The 14,143-nt window shown below is 41.8% G+C and overlaps 1 protein-coding gene across 4 annotated transcripts in view; it reads right to left on the bottom strand.

Annotated features, from left to right (window-relative positions):
• The window catches only part of TEX2 (testis expressed 2), a 43,838-nt gene that overhangs the window by 13,965 nt on the left and 15,730 nt on the right, over positions 1 to 14,143 (bottom strand). For all 4 annotated transcript variants that reach the window (XM_063410138.1, XM_063410141.1, XM_063410139.1 and 1 more), the window contains exons 2-5: positions 10,744 to 12,398; positions 4,382 to 4,582; positions 2,395 to 2,731; positions 1,023 to 1,270 (exon numbers count right to left, since the gene is read on the bottom strand). In XM_063410138.1, coding sequence (XP_063266208.1) covers positions 1,023 to 1,270; positions 2,395 to 2,731; positions 4,382 to 4,582; positions 10,744 to 12,372 — 2,415 coding nt within the window. In that variant the 5' untranslated portion in view covers positions 12,373 to 12,398. The remainder of the gene's footprint in view (positions 1 to 1,022; positions 1,271 to 2,394; positions 2,732 to 4,381; positions 4,583 to 10,743; positions 12,399 to 14,143) is intronic.

Genomic DNA, 14,143 nt, shown 5'->3' with positions numbered 1-14,143 from the left:
GTGGGCAGGCTTACAAATGTGCTTGCAGTAAGAGATACTCTCTCTTGCCAGTCAGATCTGGAAAAACAGGTACTCTACTATTCCTTTGTTTTATCTAAAAATTGGAACCTTACATCCTGAAATCCAGTTCAGAAACACCACAAATAGATGATAAACACAGTACAGGGAATCACACTCCTCCTTCCACTGTTTGCATACAGGATTGAGGAAACTGTATTGTTCCCTCTGCTGTATTAAAGGTTTTGTTTACAGTCCAAGAGAATTCTGTCTTGGTTTCCTTGAGAACCATCTCAAAACACCTGGAAATATTATACATTCAGATGCTGCATCACTGACTACACACACAAAAGCCAAGGCAGCTGAAATAATTTTGGGGGTGTACACACACTACCACGACCAAACAGGAAGTTTCCATGGAGGAAACACAATGTATTAAACACCTGCAATGACAGAAGAATTCAGCACCCTGCATTATTGCAGGCAGCACTCCTGAGGCTGGCAGAAAGGCAGTGCTTTCTAAGACAGGCAGGTGGATGCTGCAGCTCTGAACACATCTCCTGGCAGCTCCTGCTTGCAAGGGCTGCAGCCTGGCCCTGCCAGCACGGCTGGGTGAGAGCCTCTGCTGTGACGCAGGTTCCCTGCCAGCACTGCTCTTCTATTTATAGAGTCACTTCTGACACGGGCCACATTCAGCAGCAACCCCATCACAGCCTCAGGGGTGCCTGGGGGCTAGAACGTGTTTTCCTGGGGGAACACAAGGTGTGTTTATTCATACATTACACCAGGGCCTCCTAGTCCCTGTTCTGAGTATTGTATGAAAGACTGGAAGCAGATGCATGATATGAATAACAGCTTTTAAACCAACAGTGGTCACACTTAACATTAAAGAAATGTTCATTATGAGTGTTGTATTTAGTGTTAAGGTTGTGTTTACTGTGAGTGACTCAAATGCAGTCCAGGAGGCCAAAGGATTAGTAAGAGCTACAGACACTGTTCACTGTTCCTTTGGAGACAAGCATTACCTTTTTCACAGCTGTAGGGCTGCTGTCTGCACTGAGGACTGGACTACCTGAAGGGCTTTTCTTTTCTTGTGGAACACACTTTGCCATATAAACATTGTAGTCCAGAAGCATTTTCTGCTTCACATTGCCAGCCAGGTCCTTGTGCTTTGGCTGGGATGTAATTTCTTCTGCATTTCCCTTGCTGCTGCTCCGGCTGTGCGTGAGAGCTCCGGGCTGGCCATCACCTCTACTGTGTGCTGGCAGCACCCCTAAATTCAAAGGAATAATACCTGTTCAACAGAGGACAAACCTGACAGCCAAATACCACAAACACCATCATCAAATTTAAAGGAACAAATTTATTCCACAGTTATTTCTCCTGAAAAAAAAAAAAAACCCAGTATGATGCTTTCAGATTTTAAAGGCTAAAAGTAAATTTTACTGCTGTGTGTTTAGGTGGTCCTAAACCCAAATTAGGCAGTATTTGCTATGATTCAGCACTCAGCAGGGTGTGGGACTGGAGGAGTCAGCTGATCAATAGCATATTTAAATATGGACACTCTCATATGTATCACACATGGCAGAATTCCCAACAGCCCTGCTGGAGAATGCCTAAAATAAAAGTCAGGTGATTGAAATGCACCTATGACTAAAGGTTTTTTTCCCCTAATCTAATCATAGGCAGTTACAATTAGAAAGACTGTCAAAAGTATGCAGCTATTTATTTATATATATTTAATTAGCTATTAATTTTGCATTTGCATTTCAAGAAGTTATGTGCCAGAAACAACTATATTATCTGATTTTTAAAAAGCTTCTCAGAGAATAAACACAGAAAAGCATGAGTCAGTCAGTCATAATTGTTTCAGAGGATGGGTTTAAATTAATATTCCAAATAACTGATCAATATGATAGACTCATGTTGGTTGGTTCAGAGATATATATTCATGTATCTATATTTGTACAGGACCTTTTATTTAAACAGAGAAATGTGTTTTCTTGTGAAAACTTCTCACTAACCCATGAGAAACCTCTACCCTTTACAGGAGACGAGAGTGGAAGGAAGGATGGAGGATGAAAAACGGGTAGTAAGAGAATTGAGTCTAATACTGCAATTGTTGATCAGTTCCAACATACAGCAAAAGAAGAGACTGAACAATTAATCCTTACAAATATGACAGAAGTTATTACACTCACTGAAAAACAGTGTATCCAAATAAAATAGTCTAAAAATAGTAGTAATATTTAAAGCATAGAGCCAAGGGGGGAAAAGGTGGGGGTAAGGTGGCAATGAGAGGTCCTTTTGCTTGTAAAGATCACTGTGGCACCACCAAAACATAACTTTGGTTTGTTCCTTTTAACAGGCTTCTACAAGAATACAAAATCTGAGTACCTGGTTTGCTCCCAGACAAACTGGGTGTCTTCTTCGCTTCAGCCTTGAGCTTTGATGCGAGAAGGAACCTTCTGAACCACTCCTCCTTCTCCCTACCCGTCCTCCCAAAGAGATAAAGCACTTGATCCTTTTGGCAAGTGTACTTGGCTCCATCCTGAGGTTTCTTGGAGTCCTCACTGTTCGAGTCCACTTTTTCAGCAGGTAACTTTTCCTCTGCAGTCTCCTTCTCAGCCTGGGCCTTGGCCATGAAGTCATCCTGTTTGGCGAGTTCAATGCAAATTGGGTATTTCTTGTTCCAAATCCGTTTCCGTGCCAGGCTCTTGGGAACCAGGGAAATCTGAAGGATATATGAAAGGGTTAAATGAATTTATTTTTCACTTGTATCCTCTGTGTTTCTATATTCAAGTAAAGAACACAGGAATGCAAGAGATAACTATCCCACACTGGATCTGCCGGTTTAACTGACTCAGAATCGCTGGTGGATGTCCAACCCACTGCTATCACTGAGTCTTTGGTGAGCCAAGCCTTGGAATGAAAACAAAGGCCATTTAAGCAGATTATACCATGTGGATTAGAAAATCTGTTTTCATTTAGATCATCTTATTCTCATGGGTTTGCAGAAAAAATAGAAAAACCAAGAACTATTTCTGGGACTATGGGGAGATAAACAGATAACGAGATAAAATAATCAGAGTCCAAACTGAGTTTTGAACACAACTTTTCATGCCCACCTTATGAAATTAAGCGTTTGAAGTTGGTGACAGCCACATTAAATACATAACAGTCAAGCCATAAGACTGATTTGCAGATAATTATATTCTAAACTCTGTATATTTATATCAAATAAAACAATGCAAGTGATTAGAAGACTGGTTTAAAAAAAAAAAGAGTTAAATATTCTTATGTGGGGTCTAAACTCAGCAGTGTTCCCCAAAAACTGTGGGCAAATACCTTGAAGAACAGGCATCATTTGTTTATTACAGTCAGGGCACTTAACATTTCTGTAATCAATTGGGTCTGGGTAGGGGGAATCTTTTCTAAGATTCCACGGGGTGCCACCATCAGTCAAGTGCTCCCACAGTACGTGACAGCTTTGCTTGTCTTTGTGATGGGAAAAAAAAAATCTGCAAAAGGCAGGAGTCTAAGTTTTTGCTTTATCTTTTTCACTGTCTTCCTTTAATGGAAAGCAGAGCTGACAGCACGCTCCTTTCCCATACAGAGTCAGAGAAAAGGAGGGAGGTTTTCCTCACTGTTGCCTTGATCCCTCTCTCCCTCTCACTTCCAGTCAAGTGAAGCCTGGTTCCCTCCTACATCTGTACTGCCAAGGCCCTCGACTGATGCAACACATTAAAAAAATCCATTCCCTTAATAATTAGGTATTGATGTATTACTTAAACCAATGCCAATGGAATCAATTTCACGTGGCAACTCTTGACATATTGAGGGAGGAAAACATCATGTAGAAAAACTGTCCTACCATTATTGTTAATGCACTCTTCCAACTGCACAAATCCCCATCTCCTTCCCCAGACTGGGGTACCCAGAGCAGGTCCCACTCCAGACACCTCTCACTCTCCTCTTTCACATTCACATACGATGTACACTCCCTCTCTGAGTGAAATGTAAATATTGTCTCAGTTGCCGTGGGGTAAAGACAACCACCAAAGATGAGGCATTTTGGAGTAACCTTCAGAACAGCCCCGCAGTCATCTCATGCATTGGGAACGAGTCTCAGAGCTCCCAGGAGTTAACTCTGCTCTCAACTGCCAGAGGAAAATCATGCCTTTCCCTTATTGTGTAAAACTGTACTTTCTTCCAAATCCTGCTCAATCTTCCTCCCCAGCACAATCTTTTGCAAGTTAGTCACGACAACAGTTTTGTTCAAATAATGACAGAATGTGAAAATAGAGGAGTGAAAAAAAATTCAGAGTTAAAAAGAATTTGCACAGTATCCTTTGTTAAAATCAGATATAAGTAAGACACTCACCTTGCTGTCTGTTAGTTCATAAATTTTTTGACTGACATATGTGACTTCAGGCTTTGGTTCATTGTACACAGCTCTTCTAGAAATATTTTTATTGGGTTTTGAAAGTCGTAGGGTGCTGCCTTCCAGTCGCACGTAGACAGAGTGAGTCAACGTAGCATGGTATGTTTCTGGATCATAATTATAAATTTCATTCATCCATCCCTAGAGAAGAAGACACTGTTAACAGGCTTTTAAGCTGCTGGAAAACCAAGTACAGCATGTATCTAAAAACTTTATTATCCAAGCTTTTGCCAAAGTTATTTCACTTAGTGCACAAACAGAACGAGGCAATAAATGCCCTAAACGAGGCAGCACTAAACCAACAGAGCATGAGATGAGGGTGAGATCTCAAGCACACGCTGTGTTTTTTCTGATTATACGCAGCACAGGGTGCTCTCACCTCACCCCCAGGAGCCACGGAGGGATGTGCAGATGCAGGATGCCAGGAAAAGCCAGAGGGCAGGAGGGCTGAGCAGCACAGCAGCTCCTCTGCTCCCAGCAGGCTCAGACACTTTAATCGCCCAGAGCCCAGGCAAAGCAAACAGCCTGTCTGCTCACAGACAACAGACATTGTAATCACCACAATTAAGGACTCAGTGGAAGACCACAATGGGGTTTGCTTTCATGCACCATCATCGCTTGAGATCACTTAACATGTTGTGTAACTGCCCAGCTACAACACAGGATCATACATGTGGATTAATCTCATTTAATTTCTGTGCTGTAAAGGAAGCACAACACAAACCAGCCAGTCCTGCTGGAACAAGCCTCTAAGTGCTGACTCTGACCATGGGGGTGACGTTGCTCCTTCCTCCAACATCTGATTACAGAAATAGAGGTGATAAATGGGGTAGAAGATTGGCAGAATACTCATTCAAGGAGAAGTTTTCCTCCTCTTAACCTGCCACACAACATTCTTTGATCATTATTTTTATCTGCACATCAGAACCTTAAATTCAGCATACTCAATGTTCATCAATGTCAACAGAAAGTGAAGGGGAGCAGAAAGTCAAATGGCAGCTTTACAAACACCTATGTGATTACAGTGGGGGGAAGTGGGGAGAGCTGAACGAGCACCCCAGGATTTCTCAAAACAAAAAGTTCTAACTACCTTATGGAAAACATCCCAAAAATTACTGAGAGATTTCAACTTATTAAAGGAGTTTCCACTCACTCACAGAAATGTAAAATTTACTTTTGTGCTCATTTTCTTCCGTTTCAGTGCCACATCATTTCTCACAGTAGACAGCATACACTTTCTTAGGTGCCATAGTAACAGTGATATCTGTTTTGCTTACTCCAACATCTAGCTCCATTTTCACTACAAAGCCTGAAAAAACTAGATAAATTAGCATTTCTTTTATGTTCAGGAAAGATTAAGTCATTCATCTTTGCTCAGCTCCAAAGCAGATTATGTCTTTTATTAATAGAAATGCCTATACCAGGACATACTCTTTGAAGAAGCTGTATGGTTGTTTTTTTCTTACACTGGGTTATACACGACTCCCCTATAGGAAATACAATGCATAAGGAGAGTTTTCTATAAGCCATGAAACTCTGCACAGCAGGGCTGAGGCAGGTTTGAGGCATATCCCATCTCCTTCCTAGAAATGATTTAGCCAAGACATCTTTGAGCAGACAGCAATTAATTTTCAGCCAGGAACTCCAGCTGGACTTACTGAAGCACAAGAACATCACATGAGCTGCCCAAAGCCACCGTGTGCGGGAACTGGAATATCCATATGGCCCACAGAGCTCTGGAGCAACTCCCACCTGCCCCCAGTCAGATCTCCAAGCTATTTCTAGCTCAGACAAAGTCTGGGGCCTGCAGCCAGGCAAGTGCACAGATGGGAATTTGCTGCCTCAGAAGTTCCTTGCCTTCTCCTGGAAGGCCGTTCAGCCAACACCGCACCAGCTGGCACAGAGAGAAAGGGCTGCCTGGAGAGTGGGTCACTGCAGAAAGCTTTGTCACATGAGCCCTTTCTCTAAGTCTAACAAGCTTTCTATTTTCAGTAGAAAGGTTGGAAACTTATGGGTACATGTGGTACCCAGGAAGGAAGGTCACACTGCACCTGACATTCCCTTAACAGCCTGCTTGAGATGGAACTGTGATGAAAACAAGCAGTGATTTACTCATCGAAATCTTGACTCCTCTGTGCCAAAGTAAGAAGTAAAAATCCCTCCTGCTTTTCTGATCCCTACCATGTGCCCAGGCTTTCCAGTTCAAACAAACAGATTAGCTGTACAATCTGCAAAACACACAATTCTCACACCCTGGAGGGCCTCCCCTGCTCACCCACAGCCCAACAGGAGTGCAAACACAGAACAACCACCAGGCTATCAGCAACTGAAGAACCAAGTTGAGGTTGAAGTATCTGGGGTTTATTTGCAGACAACAATTGGGATGAAAGAGGCAGCACATTCCTACAACCCTCCTTGTACATAAAATTTTAGTTTTCTAATTTCTAAGGATGAAGTTTCTTCTTTGCCCTCGATTTTCAAGTTATTTAGATACAATATTCAAGTTACAGTGTTAAACAATACCACCTGCCTTCTCACTTCAGTGATCTTCACTTCTGTAAATTGCTTCACCTAGCTTAAAAAACACTGAGAAGATTATCCAAGAAGATAAAGTCATTCCAAAATTCCTGCACTTTACCAACAATTTCAGCAGAAATACCCTCTGCCTCTCTTTTTGCAAAACCAAATTGGAACAAAAGATTCACGGCCCACGGAAACCATTTTGCAATGTACCCAAACAGAGAAGTTGTGTTACCATAACGTGCTAGCAACAGATAAATTCTCCCAAACTACTGAAGCAACAATGGATTTCCTTGTTAGGAGAGGAGTGACTTTAGGACAGGTCTTCTCTGTTCTAGAGAAGTTGAAATAAGAAATTTAGTAATTCTGGGAGGACAATGCCCATAGTCATATGGCACAGTGCAGCTGCTGGCCATGTACACTGGTCCTGTGATGTCCATTTAAAGGTCAGCAGTTGCTCCACAGCCCCAGCTGAGAGCAGGAGAATGAGCCTGGCCAGGCTGGGAACCCCCAGAGCTGCTCAGGTCCCTGCTGCAACCCACCTCTGCCACTGCTCCACCCTCGGGAACACTCCATGGCCACCCACAAAACCCTCAAAGCCCCCCAGTTTGATTCTCCTCTTTCCTGGCTCTGGGCTCCAAACCTTTTATTCAAACTGCAGCTCAACAGAATAATTCATGTAAGAACTGCATAGCAAGGCTTTGTAGGTGCCAACTTTTTAGTGTGACTTATTTAAGGTCTGAGGTGTTTTACACCATAACCTGAGAGGGGAGGATGGGGAGAACTGCAAAAGATCCTTATGAAGGACCCAGAGGGCTGGGAGCACAGACAGGTCTGTGGGTAAAAATAAATTAAAATAATTACTTGTGATATTTTCAAATACATAAATAAAAGAATCAACAAAAGCGACTTTCACAATACAAGCCCAAATCTGTATTAAAATTGTCCCTAAAGTTTCTTAGTGATATTAATTGGTTAATAGCCATTATTTTTGAATTATATAATCAAATGCTTTAGCACTAAATATTTTCAAGACTGTGATCACTCAAATCACATTAAGTGTATTAGCATCCCTCTTATTACCACTACTTTATAATACTTCAATAGTATTTTGCTTCTTAAATGAGGGGAAAATATAATGCATTTTTTGAGCTTCATTCACAGGGAATCCAAAGACAGAAAAAAGGTCTGAGGCAGGAGAAGCAACCATCACCTTAACTGGAAAAAACATTTGTCTGCCAGAGGCCACTATCAAACATGAAATCCCTTGGATGGTACTCAGGAATAGCACACTGATAAAAAGCCTCCTCTTTCTCTACAGCTGTGGCTCAAAACCTCCATTTCTCCAGCAGGCACTGCCACTCTCTAAAAGTTTTTTCTAATGGAAAGGGTAAATTTATCTTTTCCATTTTAGCTGTTACTTAAAACCTTTCATACCAGCCAGCACAACACAAGAGAATGCACAGTCGAAAGGCCAAGAAGTTAGAAAAGACTAATGGATTAAAGAAGGAAAAAATGTGGGCAGAGAAAAAAAAAAAAAGATAAGGAAGCCAGAGAACTGAAAACTAAGGGAATGGGCAAATACAAAAACATGCAATGAAGATGCAGGGGGTTTGTGCATTTTCAGGGTGGGGGGATGTACCAGGGACATCCGACTGAATTAAGTACAGACACCTATAGAAACACACACTTACTACACAGAAATCTACCTTTTCCCACTGCCAAGGAACAGTTTTGTGGGAGACAATAACCTGCCCGAGTATTTCAGCTATTGCTATGGGGAATTTTGCACCAGTTTTTGAAACCTGGGAAATGCAAACTTCTCAAACAACGTTTACATGGGGGAGAATGCACAAATAGCTGGACAGCAGTTTGGCAGAATCCCAAATCCTTGAGCCCCATATGAAGGGATCTTACTCAGAGCATTTATCTCAACTACATGACAGCAGCCCAGGCCACAATACCAGACCAGCAAGTTCTGAAGACAACATCTTCATGCAAGAGCATTGTTTGATTTCCTCTATTTCCCTGAGTTTTGTTACAGATTAAGTCTTTAGCTGCTTTTTCAAAGGATCTAAGCTGTCCAGTACTCATTTTGATAGATGCAAACAGAAAATAGTTGTATGAAGTGGGAATAATAACTTGCAATATGCTAAATCATATTACATTATGTTCCACTACAATATGGGCACCGAGCTGGTTTTTAAACTCCTGAAGCACTTACATATTAAAGGTAATTACTTTGTGTGTTATGAGCACAAGAAATACTCATCAGGTCATAAAAACCATTAATCTACATTTATACAGACTTCTCTGCACTGTTCATTTCTTGCCTACAGCCATTTTCATAAGATGTAACTCCTCAATAAAAGCATTAAAATGTAGTTTAAAGATTCCCAACTAAAAGCTGACATCTCAGAGACAGCCTACCACCACCCAATAATGAGTATCAGGATCTTCACCAGCTTTCAAGCACTGAGAAGGGGTCTTGGCTCCAAAAAACAAGGACTCAACTCAGTTTGTAACAGTTTGTACATGGGAGCAGCAGGTGATTCAATTGGGCAGACAGGAGTGCTCAGTCTGAATTCACTACAGCAAAAAATAACCACAACTCCTATCATTCACAAAAAAACACCAAGGTAGAAAGAATAAAGGCTAGACAGGTAATTGCCACCTTATGCAACATAAGTAGAGTTTTATATTCTGTTTCTCTATATTTTCATTTACCTAAAAACACATGAAATTAGCCATCAATACATTGTAGATGCTATAGTATATACACATCTGAATTTAAATTTATAAAACCTTTGTGTTGTTACAATTGGAGATACATCTTCAAAAAGCTCAATTTAGTATTTACACAACTACAAAAACTGCCTCCACAAATACTCTGGTACACATGGGATAAGTGAAGGTGATACCATCAGCACTCAGAAATGCTTCTGCTGCACATCAGAAACCAGTAAGTGTTTTACTGCTCAGAATTCTGCAGCTGGGAAAATATTATTTTAATTCATCACAGATGGAGGAGGGCAGGACAGGGACCAGAAGCACTAAAGGAACAAAGGGGTTGGATGGATCACAGCTGGACAGGCAGCAAAATGACCCACAAAGTGACAGCAACTTGCAATATCTCAACAAGTGGAGGTCAGAGAAGAGGAAGGACAAACTTTCATTTAAAACCCAGCTCTCAGATGCATTTTGCTGAACTATAATTCCTCATCCCATTTCAATTAGCTCATGTTTGAGGAGGACCCATATGCTCTCAACTCTCTATGCTCTACTTGAACACAATGCTTTTGTCTCTGCTTATGAACACACCAGACAAAGAAATTACTGCCCAGACAGCAAAATATCCCAGAAACAAAATACATCTCCCAAGATGCAGCTTCAAGCACAAATGTTATTTTACACACTAAACTTTGACACTACTTTCTCTCAGTAGTTCAGCTGGATTGTTTTAAATCTATCAGCAAAGCCATTTGCCCTTTTACTTTTGAAGAAACTCCATTTTCTACAAATCCCTAATGACACTCAAGTCTTATATATTCTTGGATATTAAAGCATTTGTGCCCCTGCCAAAGTGAGTTGACCCTAAAAAACTATTTACAAATGGGGACATCTCAGCTCATTTACACCCTCAGGATTGAGTTGACCCTAAAAAACTATTTACAAATGGGGACATCTCAGCTCATTTACACCCTCAGGATAAATCTAGTTTACTCATTCTACCCAAAATAATGCACACAGACATGCACACACACAAAATGCCATGACCTCACCTTCAGTATTTCAGGTTCTTTGATGTCTAGAGCTCCTGTATTCCATCGCTTTTTCATGCTTCTATGCAATTTGAGATACTCATGAGTACGTGGAGTAAGAAGCCAAATCACACAGACAGCTACCATGAATCCAAGGGCCATTCCAAGTAAAAGTCCACTTAAATAGCTGGGGAGAGGGATAATAAGGTAAGCATAGACTAACAGTATTAGTAAGTATAAAGTTTTCACTGGTATTTTGGGCTGTTGCACATCCAGATTATTTTCATCTTCACTACTGAGCATAGTAACAGTTTCCTCAGTCACCTCAGGACTGACCACAGTTTCAGCAGGTTTATCAGTTTTGCTTTCCTCCTCTAGCAAGAAGAAGTCTTCAGAATACAGTTCACAAAACTCCTCATCCTCTCTGCTCACTAGTGCAGACAACGAGCATTTTTCAAGTACAAGTGAAGGTTTTGACCCCACGTCCTTTGTGCTTGCGGACTGAGAGCTTTTGGTCTCCATCTCTTTTGCATTTTCTTCTGCCCCTCTTGACTGATAGCTCTTAGCCAGGTCAAGGTCACCCCCAGAGATGTCCCCTTCCGAATCACACTCCTCCTCCTTAATGCTGTAGTTGTTATTGCTTTCCAAATGGCCATTCAAACTGGAAAGGTTTGAGAGTTCTGAAGCACTTGAAGATAAGGCTTTGGGCCTGTGGCTACTACTTTCATCACCCATTATTTTACTGAGCAGCTGAAGAGGCTCATAGATGACCTCAGAAAGGCGTCTTTTTGTATCTTCAATTTTAGCCTCCATTTCAGGTACTTTAAAAAAGGAACGCGTGTCAGAGGGGGATGTTAATGGAGAGGAGGGGGCAGTTTTAGAATCACCACCCGTAGTTCGAGGTTGAGTGAACTGTTTGAACAGATGCAAGTTCAGTTTTGAGTCAGGTGGCCTGTAAGACACAGCCTCAGACTCCTGTTTAGAAGTGTCTGTAGACAGAGATTTCACCAAGGTTTTCATTAACTGTCTGTGTCGTGTCGGTGGGGTGGGTTCTTTTGGTTCCACTTCTGTTGAGAAGGACTTGACTAACCCCTTAAAAGGCTTTGAACTAGAAACTGTGGATGATCCGCTAGAGCAGGCAACTGATCTGGAAGGGGACGAGGACGGGGAAGACAGACTGGATTTCTGTTCCACGGGTGGTGCTGCTGCACCTGATGCGCCAAATGTGTGACATGAGTGTGACGATGGAGACAGGACTGGTGGCACTGCACTGACTGTTTGGGATGGGGAAGGAGAGTCCAACAGCTTCACAGTTTCTGCAGTTGGCAGAACTGCAGGCGATGAGGACAGTGGTGGTGCAGAGTTGGCCATGTTAAGCGAGGTAGCTGGACCAAAAAGGTCATGGCCGGTATGCTCAAAGCAGAGGTCTTCCTTGGCTTCAAGTGCTGTTACAATGCTTTGGTCATCTAGTTCCTCATCAAGAAACTCTTTAAACTCCTCTTCCTCCTCTTCTTCCTCCTTCCCAAATGCAGAGAAATGAATAGTGATGGTTTCTCGGGAGACAGATCGTTGGACCTGCACTTTTGGTGTTGACTGCTTTGAGGACATTTCACCAGTTTTCTCTGCATGGCTACTGTTCCGACTTGTCATTGCAGGTTCCAGAGATGTGTCAGAGACTGGGAAGAAAACATAACACCACGTTAAATGTGTTTTCCCCCCCTCAAACACCCTTATTTTCAAGCATTAAGCCAAGCACAATTTTACGCAGAAAAAATTCCCAAACCAACTCACATTAACAAAAAAACAAGAAGCAGGAGATGTCTGTGCTCAAAATTACAGATCTAGGTTACTTTGTGCTACTTAACATATTTCCACGTATCACAAAATGGCAAAATTAAAACACACAACGCTGTTAAAATTATCTTCAAGTACCCTGAAATTACAGTTCATTTCTGAAGCACCACCTTTCAGTTTTCCCTGCCAGATGTACCTCTGACTTCCAGAGCTCCGTCCCACCCCAGTACACTGAAATTCTTCACTCCTAATGCAGTCCCTTCACATGCAATGCGTAATGCTTTATACCTTATAAATAAAGAAAATTTGAAACTCAAAGCAAGGTCAGAAATACGTAAAGGTTGTTGTGTGGGGACAGTGTTACTTGAGCATTTTATTGACTCCTGATTTTATTGATTCATGAATGAATCATATATTTAGATGGAAAGGAAATAGCATGCATTTAAAGCAAGGCACTGGTGACCATACCCAGAGATGGACCAGGAATTACAACATCAGCTCTGCCTCTCCAGCTGGGAGGCAGCACTTTATCTCCGCTGCCAAGGCAGCGAGTTTACCACTTCAGTAACTGAATTATTTTTCAGAAGCTGTTAAAATGCTGTAATCAACCTGTCAGGCTGAATTAATGCGAGGTCTTTGCTGACGTTTAAAGGATGATTATGTGGTGGTGAAGAAATTGCACTTCACAAACAGCTCTGATATCAGATTGTATTATCCAGCAAGCCAGTGCCACCTGTTTGGCATCATCACCCTACTAAAGGTTCTAGCCCTTTCTACTTCCTAGCAGAGCTGCTCATGTAAACATTTTTTAACCTGTCACTAAACTAAGCTGAGTTCAACATTTTAAAACAGCAGATCTTTGCTATGCAGCTCACTCAGAGCGAGTATCTGTCCACAACTTCCTACACACTGCAGTTGTCCATTTTATGACTCCTAAATTGTTGACAATTCCTTGCTTCTTCCAGCATTTGTGGACTTCCCAAGCAGGCTGTACAGAAGGAGCTGCACGTTAACCTGCTTCATGCAAAGCCTTCAGAAATTTCAGGGTGTGGTTGGTTGTTTTTTTAAAGTCTCATCTCTGTGGCATATAACAGGGAGCCAGTCTGGGTTCAAAAGATGAAAAGAAACATTCAGACCCTGGTCAAGCTTTCACTTGAGATCTCACCCTTGCTCTGAAGACTGCTTAGGAGACAAAAATTCTTCCTGAAGATCACTTCTGACTTCAGCTTTTACCATGGAACAGTTTTCTTCTGTCCTCCCCAAAATCCACCTGACCCATCCACGTATTACCAGCAGCACTAACAGAGAACTCCTTTCAGTGATGGAGATGTGCCTGGAGCTCAGCACGTTGTTACCTTTCTTACTATGCCTGTGGATCAAGTAGTTATTTACCCAAATATTGAGAACTCTCAGTTTCCTGAGTTTACATATACACTTAGTAGTCACCTGGATGGATAACTTGGTGAGTGCTAGGATTGGTAAGAAATTTATTTTGGATTAGCACACCTGGGAACCACCAGCAGACAGAATCCATGCTTCTCTCTGCTGTCCACCATGGACATGTTTCCATTTCACATAGTTCAGTCTGCAAATTACCAGATCTTTTGGACAAACATACCCAAATTTA

Source organism: Prinia subflava, chromosome 12 (assembly GCF_021018805.1).
Source record: "Prinia subflava isolate CZ2003 ecotype Zambia chromosome 12, Cam_Psub_1.2, whole genome shotgun sequence".
NCBI classification, from domain to species: Eukaryota; Metazoa; Chordata; class Aves; order Passeriformes; family Cisticolidae; genus Prinia; species Prinia subflava.
Note: the sequence above shows the minus strand (reverse complement) of the source record. Positions and strands in the feature narration are given on the sequence as shown.